The following is a 15,194-nucleotide window of genomic DNA, read 5'->3' on the forward strand; positions in this document are numbered from 1 at the left end:
GCAAAGCAAGATACCGTATTTTCCGGCGTATAAGACGACTTTTCAACCCCTGAAAATCTTATGAAAAGTCGGGGGTCGACTTATACGCCGGTGGGAGCCGGTGTCAGGGCGGCACTTTTTCGAGGGGCGGCGTGGCGCCGCCCCCCCTCCTCCTCCAATGGACACCAAGTACAGGGGTGGGCAGAGGGGCTGCTGTACCTTACCTGGCTCCGGTCCCACGACGATCCGGTCCAGGAAGCGCGGCTGCTCCTTCTTTCAGTTCGGCCGCTCGATGGTCACGCGGCCGCTCGGCTCCGCCTCCTCACCGGTGATTGGGCGCCACCACTGGAAAGGCACACAGGCGACCAATCACCGGCGAGGAGGCAGAGCCGAGCGGCCCCGCGAAAATCGAGCGGCCGCACTGGAAGAAGGAGCAGCCGCTCCTCTCCCCCACTGACACTAACGATGGGGCACTATTCCTCCTCCACACTGACACCAACGATGAGGCACTGTTCCTCCCCCACTGACACCAACGATGAGGCACTGTTCCTCCCCCACTGACACCAACGATGCACTGTTCTCCCCACTGATACCAATGATGGGGCACTATTCCTCCTCCCCACTGATACCAATGATGGGGCACTATTCCTCCTCCCCACTGACACCAATGATGGGGCACTATTCTCCCCACTGATACCAATGATGGGGCGCAATTCCTCCCACTGACACCAATGATGGGGCGCAATTCCTCCCACTGACACCAATGATGGGGCGCAATTCCTCCCACTGACACCAATGATGGGGCGCAATTCCTCCCACTGACACCAATGATGGGGCGCAATTCCTCCCACTGACACCAATGATGGGGCGCAATTCCTCCCACTGACACCAATGATGGGGCGCAATTCCTCCCACTGACACCAATGATGGGGCGCAATTCCTGCCACTGATACCAATGATGGGGCGCTATTCCTCCCACTGATACCAATGATGGGGCACTATTCTCCCCACTGACACCAATGATGGGGCGCAATTCCTCCCACTGACACCAATGATGGGGCGCAATTCCTCCCACTGACACCAATGATGGGGCGCAATTCCTCCCACTGACACCAATGATGGGGCGCTATTCCTCCCACTGACACCAATGATGGGGTGCTATTCCTCCCACTGATACCAATGATGGGGTGCTATTCCTCCCACTGATACCAATGATGGGCCACGATTCCTTCCGCTGACACCAATGATGGGGCACTATTCCTCCCACTGATACCAATGATGGGGCACTATTCCTCCCACTGATACCAATGATGGGGCACTATTCCTCCCACTGATACCAATGATGGGGCACTATTCCTCCCACTGACACTAATGATGGGACACTATTCCTCCCACTGACACCAATGATGGGGCACGATTCTTCCCACTGACACCAATAATTGGGCACTATCCCTCCCACTGACTAATGATGGGGCACTATTCCTCACACACTGACACTAATGATGGGGCACCATCATTGGTGTCAGTGGGAGGAATAGTGTCTCATCATTGGTATCAGTGGGAGGAATAGTGCCCCATCATTGGTGTCAGTGGATGAAATAGTGCCCCATCATTGGTGTCAGTGGGAGGAGTAGTGCCTCATCATTGGTGTCAGTGGGAGGAATAGCACCCCATCATTGGAATACCATACTGAAATAGCATACCATATTGAAATCAAATCTGATGTTTTTTTATTTGGTGTGCGTTGGAAGAGGGGTAGTCTTATACGGTGAGTATAGCTCAAACCCTATATTTTAACAGGAAAAGTAGGGGGTCGTCTTATACGCCCAGTCGTCTTATACGCCGGAAAATACGGTAGTTCAAGCCGTGATTTGTCATAACTGTGATGATTATGGCTTACAGCTCATGAAAACCCCAAATCCACAATCTCAGAAAATTAGAATATTACATGCAATCAATAAAACAAGGATTGTACATAGAACAATATCGGACCTTTGAAAAGTATAAGCATGAATATGTACTCAGTACTTGGTTTGGGCCCCTTTTGCAGCAATTACTGCCTCAATGCGGCGTGGCATGGAAGCTATCAGCCTGTGGCACTGCTGAGGTGTTATGAAAGACCAGGATGCTTCAATAGCAGCCTTCAGCTCTTCTGCATTGTTCGGTCTCATGTGTCTCATCTTTCTCTTGGCAATACCCTATAGTCCTGCTGGAAAATAAAATCAGCATCTCCATAAAGCTCATCTGCGGAAGGAAGCATGAAGTGCTCCAAAATCTCCTGGTAGACGGCTGCGTTGACCCTGGACTTAATGAAGCACAGTGGACCAGCACCAGCAGATGACATGGCTCCCCAAATCAACACAGACTGTGGAAACTTCACACTGGACTTCAAGCATCTTGCAGTGTGTGCCTCTCCATTCTTCCTCCATACTCTGGGTCCTTGGTTTCCAAATGAGATGCAAAAGTTGCTCTCATCAGAAAAGAGGACTTTGGACCACTGAGCAACAGACCAGGTCTGTTTTTCTTTAGCCCAGTAAGACGCTTCTGACGTTGTTTGTTCAGGAGCGGCTTGACAAGAGGAATACAACATTTGAAGCCCATGTGCAGGATCCGTCTGTGTTTGGTGGCTCTTGATGCACAGACTTCAGCCTCAGTCCACTCCTTGTGAAAGTCCCCAACACTTTTGAATGGCTTTTTCCTGACAATCTTCTCCAGGCTGTGGTCATTCCTGCTGCTTGTGCACCTTTTTCTTCCACACTTTTCTCTTCCACATAACTTTCTATTAATGTGCTTTGATACAGCACTTTGGGAACATCCAACTTCTTTTGCAATTATCTTTTGAGGCTTTCCCTCCTTATGGAGGGTATCAATGATGGTTTTCTGCACATCTGTCAGGTCAGCAGTCTTTCCCATGATTGTGAATCCTACTGAACCAGACAGAGACCATTTAAAGGCTCAGGAACCCTTTGCATGTGTTATGGCTTAATTAGCTGATTAGAGTGGGACACTTAGAAAATTTAGAATATTGTGAAAAGGTGCAATATTCTAGGCTCAGAGATTGTGGATTTGGGGTTTTCATGAGCTGTAAGCCATAATCATCACAATTATGACAAATCACAGCTTGAACTATCTTGCTTTGCATGTAATGAGTCTCTCTCATATATTAGTTTCACCTTTTAAGTTGCATTACTGAAACAAATGAACTTTTGCACGATATTCTAATTTTTTCGAGTTTCACCTGTAGATGCTTTTGATGCATATTTGTTGTTTTATTGAGCCTATTTGCTAGATGCTGTTGATTGGAGGGGAAGTCTGGAAATCTACCCCATGAGAGGACAGGCTTGGAGAACTTAGCGCTGTTTGACCATCCTAACAGGGAGTCAAAAGTTTCTTGTGACTGAACAACATACTCAAAACACCAGTGGTGAAGAAGATTGGTTTGGAAAATAGGCAATAGCCAGCATCCTCTTATAAGACTTTCATTTGCTCTTATGGTGTGAGTTATTGCACTTTACAGGACTTTTTCCTGACACTTTACTTAACATAGTGTAAACAAACGCCTTCCATCTAATGATTTTTTTGCATTTGATTTGTATGTATACACTTATTAGGGGCAGCTGCTATGTAAATTGGAAATATTTGGTCAGTTCATTCACAACGGATATTTTTTTGTTATTAGGAGGCACCATGATATTGCTTATTATTATTATTGCTTGTTATATTTCAATATTCTCAGAACACCATCTCCTCACAAAAGAAGAAGAAAAACATTTAAAGCAAGGACAAATCTACACTAGCTCTACAACAGCTATAATAGCGGTGTACCTTTATTGGGCAATATAATTCAATAAAGGCATTTTAAACTTTGCCATTTTAAAATTAACCACAAAAGAGGCCTTTATATCTTGTACCCCCAAAAGAAAGGGAAACAAAAAAAAAAAAAAAAAAAAAACACAAATGTGACTCTGCATGGTTTAAACCAGTAATTGGTTGCAATGTTGAAGCACTTCTGGAACTGTTTGCATTGAACTAATGCAATGTTATCTAGATCTGGCCAAGAGAACTCTGAATCTTTGTAGTGTGCAATCTGCACTCCTTTGAATGTAAAACAATTGACACAGCTATAGCAATACTAGATGTGCCTTTGCTGGATACACTTGTGTTATAGGAGAAACATGGAGGCTGTCGTTTGAAGACCACCTCCTGAAAAGGCTTGTTTTTTTTCCTTACTTCATTACGTTTGGGACATGGACCTAGAACTATGCAAGACCAGACCAGGGGTTCTTGATCTGCATACCTATACTAGGTCAGTAACACAAAAGTACCAAAAAGTCAGAAAGTCAGTATTAACAGCCATAGCTGACATGTGTACATGGCAGTGCATTTACATGTATTAAAACGCCACCAGAAACAAAACCTACAGTTGAACTGCACAGTCCTAATCTCAACAGCCTAGAAAGCAGCCATCTTAGCAGCTGTTTGATATGCAGTTGCTATGGTGCTGCACATATGATTGGCTGTAACACCAGCTTGGCTTGACAGTTCAGTTAAGAGCTATCTTATGCACACTGGTAACTGTAAAACTGTTCAAGGCATGCCTTGAATGTAACGGTTTTGGTAACTAGTCCAATCTGTGGGATTAGTTCCACTGTGAGGCATAGAAATGGGTAAATACTGACTGAATTCATGAAGTTGGCACTTCAAACACTATCGGCCTATATTATGTTTGGAACACTGAGGCTCTGTAGATGACAGCAGATGAAAAGGAGTATAAACTGATTTTGAGCATCACTAATATTGTGCTGGTTACAGAAGACCGGAATGCCCAAGACGTGCAAAAATGCTCAAATAATGCAAACATGAACCAATAAAATATGCATCTACAGGTAGGTCCATATATATTTGGACACAGGAACAATTTTCATACTTTTGGCTCTGTATGCCACCAGAATAAATTAAAAAGAAACAATCCAAATTAATTTGAAGTGCAGATTTTCAGCTTTAACTCAAGGGGTTGAACATAAATAACAAGTACACATTTAGGAACTGCAACCATTTTTATACACAGTCCCTCCATTTTCAGAGGCTCAAATGTAATTGGACAAATGAAAAATAATCATAAATAAAATGTTCATTTTCAATATTTTGTTGAGAATCCTTTACTGAAAATGACTGCCTGTCTTGAACCCATGGGCATTACCAAAGACTGTGTTTCCTCCTTTTTGATGCTTTGCCAGGCTGAATTTGGGCTGACAGTATCTCTCTAAACACTGCAAAATTCATCCGGCTGCTTCGGTCACATCATCAATAAACACCAATGACCCAGTGCCACTGGAAGCCATGCATGCCCATGCCATCACACTCCCTCCACCATAACCATTACAGATGACGTTGTGTGCTGTGGATCATGAGCTGTTGCAAGCCTTCTCCACACTTTTCTTCCTGTCATTTTATTACAGGTTTAATCTTAGTTTCATCCGTTCAAAGAAAACTTCTTCAGAACTGATCTGGCTTTTTTTTTTTTTTTTTAGATGTTTTTTGGCAAAGTCTAATCTGGCCTTTCTATTCTTAAGGCTTATGAATGGTTTGCACCTTGAAGTGAACCCTCTGTATTTGCTCTCGTGAAGTCTTCTCTTGATTGTAGACTTTGACAATGATACGCCCACCTCCTGGAGAGTGTCCTTCACTTGTCTGGATGGTGTGAATGGGTTTTTCTTTACCAGAGAGAGGATCCTGTGATCATCCACCACTGTTGTCTTCCGTGGATGTCCATGCCTTTTTATATTGCTGAGCTCACCAGTGTATTCTTTCCTCAGAATGTACCAAACTGTTGATTTGGCCACTCTTAAGGTTGCTGCTATCTCTCTAATGGATTTGTTTAGTTTTTGAAGCCTTACAATGGCCTGTTTCACTTGCATAGACAGCTCCTTTGAATGCATGAAGCAGGTTCACACCAATAGATGCCAAATGCAAATACCACACTTAGAATCAACTCCAGACCATTTACCTGCTTAATTGATTAAGAAATAACGAAGGAGTAGCCCACACCTGGCCATGAAATAGCTTTTAACTCAATTGTCCAATTACTTTTGGTCCCTTGAAAAAACGAGGATGGCTACTTTTAAGAGCTGTAATTCCTAAACCCTTCCTCCAATTTTGATGTACATACCCTTAAATTAAATCTGAGAGCGTGCACTTTCAATCCATATCCATAATATAACTATAGCATGAATAGGTTTCAGTAAATACCTGAAAAAAACAAACTGTGCCTGTATCCAAATCTATATGGACCCAATTGCACATTTGAGCAACAATTACTGTTTTGTATAAGTAGCGTATAGTTAAGAGCCGATCAACGCCAAGCACACACCTTTTGCACAGAGTTTGGCAAAAAAAAGTTTGAATGTTATTTCTATTGTGGGTTGGCGCATCAATAGTTTGCAATGTCTTTGGTGATGGATTATAAAGGGGCTACATTATGAAAATAAACCGCTATAGGACTAAACTACATCAATTAGAAATTCAAAAATACATTTATCCTCTCACCTGGGTGGTGTCATCTTTTATTTCATGAACTGCTTTTGAGTCGAATAAAACCTGCCTGCCTCTTCTTTCACAGTCCTGGTAAACAATCAAGCGAATGCAATTCAAGTTGAACTCTGAACAAGGCCAGCTGTGAATAAAAACATGGAATCTGGTCAGTGAGGTTTATATATGGTAAGAGAAGAGACGATACTGTAAAAGTGAGAAACTTTAGAAAGAAATTATTTCATTTTCTATAGATTAAAAATTCGTATACCGACTCAGACATGCCATGTGAAAATGTCAAAGCTTGCACACATTTGTGGCTATAAAATGTGAGTATCACAATTCAGTGCAAACATAATAGAAACCATCAGTGTCTAGACTTACTTTTCTGAGGAATCAGATCTACAGATGTGTTGAACCATTCATTCAAAAACCACGTTCCAATTGTCTTTAGCCAATTCCAAAAAACTATGCCCATATTATTGTGACAGTGTAAAGCCCTGCCATGGTGTGAGATCAGGAAAGGGATGGAAGGATGACACAAGATTCTTCAATTTGCAGTTTCAGAAATTCCAGCACATGTTGTGAGCGGAGAAAGCTCTGCTGTAAGTTTTCTTTGGAACCGTCAAACTCCAGGCCCCAATTTGAGATTTCAAAACCCAAAGTGTCAATCCTATGTCTGGACTTTACAGGACGTCTGCAGCCTGTGTAACTGCACAGGTTTGCATGGTGGTTATAAGCCAGTTCTGAGAGTAGCTCAGGGCAGCTGTAAGTTCCTGCCAGAGATTGCACCCTTTGTGAGGGAGATTCTTTGCCCAAGCACTGGGAAAGTCAGATTAGCTACGTAGGTCTGGGAGGCCGAGAAAGCTGAGGTGGCTAGTGTGTCCAGGGGGTTGAAGGGAATCTGGAAGTCTCTAGAGAGCAAGTTTGAGGGTTTGGAAAACCCTATAAAATAGGGGCCAGGAGTGGGCCCATACAATAAGATGCTACAATCAAAATTAAGGAAGCCTGTAGAGCCCATGGTCTGGAAGACCAAAGAGAGCAGTGGTGCTGCTGACAGGAGAGCCAGTAGGGTCTGTATTTTCAGTGATCTGCTTTGCTAAAGTTGGAAAATCCCCTGCGTGGGAATATTTGTTGGAACGCTTACGTTGTTTTTGCCTAATAAAAGTGGGCTACTATGCCCTTAAACTGAAGTTCAGACGGACGTGCACTCACTTAAAACACACCTCCTCCAAGTTTACCAATCCCCATATCACACGATGTAAATCCTGATAAAGATTCCACTTTAGGAAAAGACAAGCGTCAGTCAACTGAGTGTTTTTTTTTTATTTTTTAAGCTAGTCAACCCATCACTAAAATATGTATAGTATATCCTAATGCAATAGTAATGCTTTGAGACAGATATGAAAGAAAAACCACCCGTACTGAAAGAAATCTTTACATTGGCTGTCATTCTCCTTCTGATAATTAAAGTTAATTGGTCATTAATATCAATTCTCCAGCTTTAATACTTCCCAAGCAGGAGCAAAAATGCAGATTAGGATTTCTGACTTTACTGGCTACATGTCCTAGGGCAGTAACTCAAAGTATTGAAGACAGATGGGCAGATACCGCTTTTGCATAGGAGCTGATCTGTCAGTGGGGATAGCACTGGACTGAAGACAAAATAATACAGTAAAAGTTGAAAGAAATGAATGATTTTTTACTTTAAAAATTAATAGGGAGGGACAACAGCCTGTAGAACCTTTCTGCCAAAGGCCTGATCGCTTGCTGACAGAAGGTCCAATATATAGTGATGAACAAAGGTCATAAAACTTGACCATGTAGCCGCTTTGCAAATCTGTTCTGAGGTGGCACCAGCCTTTTCTGCCCAAGTGGCTGCCAGAGCTCTAGAAGAATGTGCCCGGATCCCAGATGGGGGGGGGGGGGGGGGGGAGTTGAGTCAAATCCATCTTGGAATAAGCTTCAAAAATAGATGACTTCAGCCACCCAGCAATCGACCCCTTAGATGCCTGGTGGCTTTTTTGCAGCCTGAGAGCAGCATGAACAGAGTGCGAAGACCTAAAGGGGTTTATTTACTAAAGCTGGAGAGTCCAAAATCAGACTCCCTTCTGCATAGAAACCAATCAGCTTCTAACCTCAGCTTGTTCAATGAAGCTTTGGCAATGAAACCTGGAAGCTGATTGGTTTCTATGCAGAAGGGAGTCTGATTTTGGACTCTCCAGCTTTAGTAAATAAACCCCAAAGTGTCATGTTACCTCAAAATAACTCGACAAAGTTCTCCACACATCCAACGTATGAAAACTGACTCCTTTTCCCCTAAAGGATTGGGACAAAAAAGGTTGGAAGAATAATGTCCTGAGAATGATTCTGAACTGATGCCACTTAAGGTAAGAAACTTGGATCCATCCTAATGATGTAACGGCAACTAGAAATACAGTCTTGAACGTTACATTTTTTTTTGAGAAATGGACTCCAATGGTTCAAAAGGTTCCTTTGTCAAGGCCTGTAGAATCACGGACATATCCCATTTTGAGAAATGTTTTGTAGGTACTGGTCTAGATCGAGCAAGTGCTTTGAAAAACCTTGAGACCACTGGTCTTGAGGAAATAGGAGAATTCTTGCAAAGGTCTAAGGCAGTCACCTGCACCTTAAGAGTACTAATTGCTAGCCCCTTATCTGCTCCTTCCTGTAAAAACAAACACTGAGACAGAGTCTTTCGGGGTTCGGTTAGCTGAAGAACACCAAGTATTATAAATTTTCCAAAATTTAGCATAAATAGCCCTCGTCACCTGCTTTCTAACTCTACTTTCTTTCTGGATTTTCCTCAACACTAGTCTGGTGCCGCTGGCTATCAGAATACAATAGCAAAAAGGACATTCGGCCATTTGTGCTATTTAGCTTGGATGGAGGAATCTGTTTTTTTACTTTCAGTGAGGTGAACCAAAGATCTATTAGTGTATGGCCAGCTTTAGCCTTTAAGCGGTGATGCCTGTCAATACCAATGGATCGTTTCAATCACTGCACCAGAGCCCAGACAGGAATGACCAGGAAGAAGAAAAAAAATGCCACTTCTGCTCTGAAAAATAAAGATTTGCATGCCAAGCCAGATACTTGATCACACTTTACACTCCTGGAAGGATAGGTATCTTGCAATTGAAGTTTGATCTTCCTTAGCAACAGTTCCCGAACAAAACAGATTAATAAACATAGGATGTCAGACAAGCTCTTGACAGTGAAGGAAATCTTTGGCCTGCTACTGGTTTTTCAATCCATGTTCCAAACAAAAGGTTGTGCACTTAAAGTGTTACTAAACCCAGGACCCTGCATTCACTATATCCAGTCTCCCACAGTACACAGAACATGGAAATGCAATTATTTTAGTAAATATAAACTGCTCAATAAATTCTCTCATCAACAGTATATAGCAGTCTTGTGACTTCTATCAGTGTCCAGCTGAGCACTGGTTATTCTTGTAGGAGGTGTTTTCACTCTCCTCTGACTGTCCTATGAGGCTGCATAACCCCTGACCCTCTGTCTGGACAGTGCTGACTGCAGGGTGCATGTGACTGGCAAAAGACCAGAAAAAAAAAAATTCTCTAGCAATAAACACCAAAACAGAGCATGTGCAGACTTGCCCCTGCTGTACTATGGCAGATGGATTCGGGACAGCAGAAGGGGAGGATCAGAGAAGACAGGACCAACCCACCATTTTACACAAAACAGAGGATTAACCTCTTAGGTTGCACAGTGAATATAACAAGCATGCTTTACTGCATATCTAGACGGATTTTACGGTTGTGGGTTTAAGAACACTTTAGGTGTGTGCTACAGGTGTGTGGATGTAAAACACAATTATTTAGTGATTAGGAGTTTCTGAATAGGCGAGACATGGTTATTGCATTTTCAGGGCCTGCTTGAAAGCCTGTACTCTCTACAGGTCAGTTCCACCCAATGTTCATATTTCAGACAAGCACTTTTTCATATCTTTTGATCCCTCTACCCTCTTTCTTGCTGCTGCACTCTCCATTATCCATGCTTACAAAATTATTGAGAATGATCAGGTTTTAATTTGTTATGGCTGGGATTTCCAGTAAAGATGAGATCTCAACAGTGGATTCAACAAATGTAACAGCAACCATGTTTAAAGTGATTCTAAAGGCTTATTTTTTTATTTTATTTTCAAGAGGAAAAAAAAAAACAAAAAAAAAAACACAACATGCATGTCTATACTTACCTGCTGTGTGCAATAGTTTTGCACAGAACAGTCCAGATCCTCTTTCTCGGGTTGCCCGCCGGAGCTCCTGTCCCCTCCCGTTGGGTGCCCCCACAGAAAGCAGCTTGCTATGGGGGCACCCGCTACTCCATGTGTCCATTCACACACGAAGCCGTGGCTTGGCCCCACCCACTCTCTCTTCACATTGGCTCACTGGCTGTGATTGACAGCAGTGGGTGTCAATGGCTCCCGCTTCGGTCTAAGCCAGTGAGAAGAGAAGAGGGAGTCCCGGGATAGCTGAGACTCCTGTGTAGATCGCTGGACTGAGAGGGGGTTTAGGTGAGTATTGGGGGGAACTGCTGCACAGAGAAGTTTTTTACCTTCATGCATGAAGGTAAAAAAAACCTTGGTGCATTTTACCTTAATGCATTAGGAGATGGGTTAGGGCTGAGCCACATAGTGTGTGTCATTAAACACACAGAGTGTAGCTCAGGATTGAGCATGCACAAGTACCCCCCATAGCAAGCAGTTGGCTATGGAGGCACTTGGAAGGCAGGAGGAGCCAAGACCGCTGGATGGGGACCCTAGATTCTGCTCCATGCTCTTTAGACTGCACTGGGAGACACAGCAAACTTTCTGGCAATGGCACATACTGATGTACCATCCTGGAGGAGTTGTACTACCTGTGCAACCTCTGTAGGGTCAGGAATTGCCTCATGCTATCAGTAGTGACACTGACCCTCGCCAAATGCAAAACTAGTGAAAAACGGTCAGGAAAGAGGAGTATGGAAAAAAATGTCACTGGCCTCCACCTGTAAAACCAATCCAGTTTTGGGGGTCATGTCTTTGTTGCCCATCTAGTGCAACTGTTAACTTCATTAACACCAAAGCGGCTGAAACTGATGAACAACCCCCTCTACTAAAACTGACCAGGCCAATATCCCAGGAGTTTAATTGACTTGATGCTAAACTCTGATTAAAAACTGTTCCTTTAATTTTTTTGAGTAGTTGTGTATACACTATATTGCTAAAAATATTGTGACACCCCGCCAAATCATTGGATTCAGGAGTTCCAATCACCTCCATGGCCACAGGTGTATAAAATAAAGCACCTAGGCATGCAGACTGCTTCTACAAGCATTTGTGAAAGAATGGGTCGCTCTCAGGAGCTCAGTGAATTCAAGCGTGGTACCGTGATAGGTTGCCACCTGTGCAATAAGTCCATCTGTGAAGTTTCCTTGCTACTAAATATTTCACGGTCAACTGCTAGTGGTATTATAACAAAGTGGAAGCAACTGGGAACAACAGCAACTCAGCCACAAAGCGGTAGGCCACGTAAAATGACAGAGCAGGGTCAGCAGATGCTGATGCGCAGTAGTCGTCTGCAGAGTCAAAAGCTAAAAGACCAAAACCTGTCTCTGGCCTTCAGATTGGCACAACAGTGCGTAGAGAGCTTCATGGAATGGGTTTCAATGGCGAAGCAGCTGCATCCAAGCCTTACATCACCAAGTGCACTGCAAAGTATCGGATGCAGTGGTGTAAAGCACGCTGCCACTGGACTCTAGAGCAGTGGAGACAGGTTCTTTGGAGTGAGGAATCACGCTTCGCTATCTAGCAACCCGATGGAAGTGTCTCGGTTTGGTGGTTGCCAGGAGAATGGTACTTGCCTGACTGTATTGTCCCAAGTGTAAAGTTTGGTGAGGGGGGATTATGGTGGGTGGTTATTTTCCAGGGGTTGGGCTTGGCCCCTTAGTTCCAGTGAAGGGAAAGTGTCAGCATACCAAGACATTTTGGACAATTTCATGCTCCCAACTTTGTGGGAACAGTTTGGGGTTGACCCCTTCCTGCGCACCATTACACAAGGCAGGGCCCATAAAAGGCATGGATGAGTGAGTTTGGGGTGAAGGAACTTGACTGGCCTGCACAAAGTCCTGACCTCAACTCCATAGAACACCTTTGGGATAAACTACAGCGGAGACTGCGAGCCAGGCCTTCTCGGCCGAAATCAGTGCCTGACCTCACAAATGTGCTTTTGGAAGAATGGTCAACCATTCCTATAGATGCACTCCTAAACCATATGGACGGCCTTCCCAGAAGAGTTGAAGGTGTTATAGCTGCAAAGGGTGGGCCAACTTAATATTGAACCCCACGGACTAAGACTGGGATGGCATTAAAGTTCATGTGCATGTAGGAGGTAGGCGTCCCAATACTTTTGGCTATATATATATATATATATATATATATATATATATATATATATATCTCCATCCAAGTCGCTACTTACAGCTTATACAATGCTTAAGTCTCTCATAAGACAGTTCTGGCTGCCCCACAGCCAACTGCCGTTGTTATCACATGGAAGGGAGTTGCATGATCTACTATACTCATAAGTACCAGATACTTTTTTTTCTTTGCTAGCAAAAGGGCTTGTGAAGGGAAGGAAAGTATGTTATGCTGGTGGGGGCCATCATTACAGTGAATCTATAAAGTACTCTATGGGACTGAAGCATAATCACTCCAAAGAAAAAAAAAAAAAGAAAAAAAATGTGCTATGATATATTAAATGCGGATTCAACCTATTCCCAAAAAATAATAAAAAAATATTCCTGCTATTATTGTATTGAAATAAATATACTGTGCCTTTAAATGTACTACAAACATGGGGGGAAAAAAACAAAACACAGAATAAATAAAGTTTCACCGTACTGCTGCCCACACTTTGTTCCCACATGTACCAGCAAAAAAAATTCACAGAAATAAATCTATAAGAACACACAACATTTATGGAAGCACTTTATGCAACTGTATGAAGTTGTATAAGCATTGTAGACACCGTGGGCATTTTTTTGTCCATTAAATGGAGGGATATTTCACATTTTTAGTATACATTGGTTTATCACAATTTATAGATTTAACGTAATGGTATATTTGCCAGTACTGCACGGCACTGGTTGGATATAGAATTAGAGTGAATGTGTTACTCGGTTTGGAAAATAAATAAATAAAAAAAGGAGGGGGAATTGCAATATGCTATAAACAGGAGCCTGCCTACAAAAGCCTTGTGCATCATTCAGAAATGCAAACCAAAGCTAAGGTCTTCAGAAAAGGTCAGTTCACTACATTTTTACCAAGCCTGAAACCCTAATGCCAACAAGCCTCAGAGACATGCAGGAAGACACAGATTTGAGTACAATCAATGAAACTGCCGAGTAGTTGCAAGCAAATTCAAAGAATAGAGATCTCTCAATACCTTTCCACATACTGCATGCTTTTCTTCTACTAGTCTGCATGGCCAGACAAACTGTCCAGTGTGCAATGGACAGATATTGCGCTCACCTTTATTTGGGGTTTATTCCAAAGCACAAGACTATCAGATGACTACGAGCTGCCCGCCCTTCACCCTCATGACAAAAGCTGCTGAGCAGACTGATGGCTGCTCTTCTATTCTGCATTGTCTAGGTAGTGCTCACAATACACTGCACACCCATAGTACCCTGTGTTCACCTCCTGTCAGCACTCATACTAGCCAATTCCTGCCTCTTCCTCTGGTGGATCACCCAACCCTGAGGACAAGGGATGCTCAATACACAGATTACATCTGCTGATAGAAAAATGAAAAGGGACTAGATCCAGCTCATGATTTAGACAAATCCCAAGTATCCTGCACCATAAACATAGCACTGCAAGTTTCACATTGCCTTGGCTGGGGTTACGATGTGTCTATTGACACGGGTGTCAGCACACCATTAATAAGGATCTGTCTTTAAAAAAGGGCAGCTTCAAACAAAACAATTTGTCACAAGAGGATTCTCAGATCCTATGGTTCTGTACTACAAATCTATAAACATACTTTCAAATCTATCAACTACTGCCCGGGCAGCAATACTTCCTAACAGCGAAGGTATATAAACATCACCACAAAGAGCTCATTCAAACAGACAGGACAACCAAAAAAAAAAAAAAAAAGGGGAAGATATTGCCCAAGCAAATAATTTAGAAGACAGCTGTCATTGTCAGAGAGCTGTCATTGTCAGAGAGCAGTAAACACACAGATTGGTTAACAGCCCTGACACTTTTCCTTTTCTACATTTTTTATGCATTAGCCTAGGAATCTCTTTACCCTACAACAAAGCAAAAGCGTTTGATAACTAGGAAGGTCACGTTTCTGTGTGCTAAAAGGCAATTTACAATTTGTGCGATTTCACCTCACTTCCCATCCTAATGAGGACTTCCTAAAGTGGTGCACACCAAAGTATAAACCAGGCAGAGGCAGTGACTGAAGGGTTTTTCTCCATTCCATTAATATGGGAACCCAAACACTTCATATTCCTGATGTGTGCCTGCTGTACCATGTGCTTGTATTTTTTCTCTACGGTTCTCTTTGTACTGCTTCCTTTGTGTGAAATCCCTGGTGTAACTGCCAGTCTCTCTGCTTTCCTAATAACTGACCACACTAAGCAAGAGAACACAG

The 15,194-nt window shown here is 43.0% G+C and overlaps 1 protein-coding gene across 2 annotated transcripts in view; it reads right to left on the bottom strand.

The window, feature by feature from the left end:
* Positions 1–15,194, bottom strand: part of FNIP2 (folliculin interacting protein 2) — a 133,910-nt gene that overhangs the window by 86,328 nt on the left and 32,388 nt on the right. For both annotated transcript variants that reach the window (XM_089670394.1, XM_089670395.1), the window contains exon 2: positions 6,526–6,652. In XM_089670394.1, the coding sequence (XP_089526520.1) occupies positions 6,526–6,652 (127 nt within the window). The remainder of the gene's footprint in view (positions 1–6,525; positions 6,653–15,194) is intronic.

The sequence above is a fragment of the Staurois parvus genome, unplaced genomic scaffold (genome assembly GCF_062004578.1).
Source record: "Staurois parvus isolate SC_StPar_1 unplaced genomic scaffold, SC_StPar_1.0 ptg000090l, whole genome shotgun sequence".
Lineage (NCBI taxonomy): Eukaryota > Metazoa > Chordata > Amphibia > Anura > Ranidae > Staurois > Staurois parvus.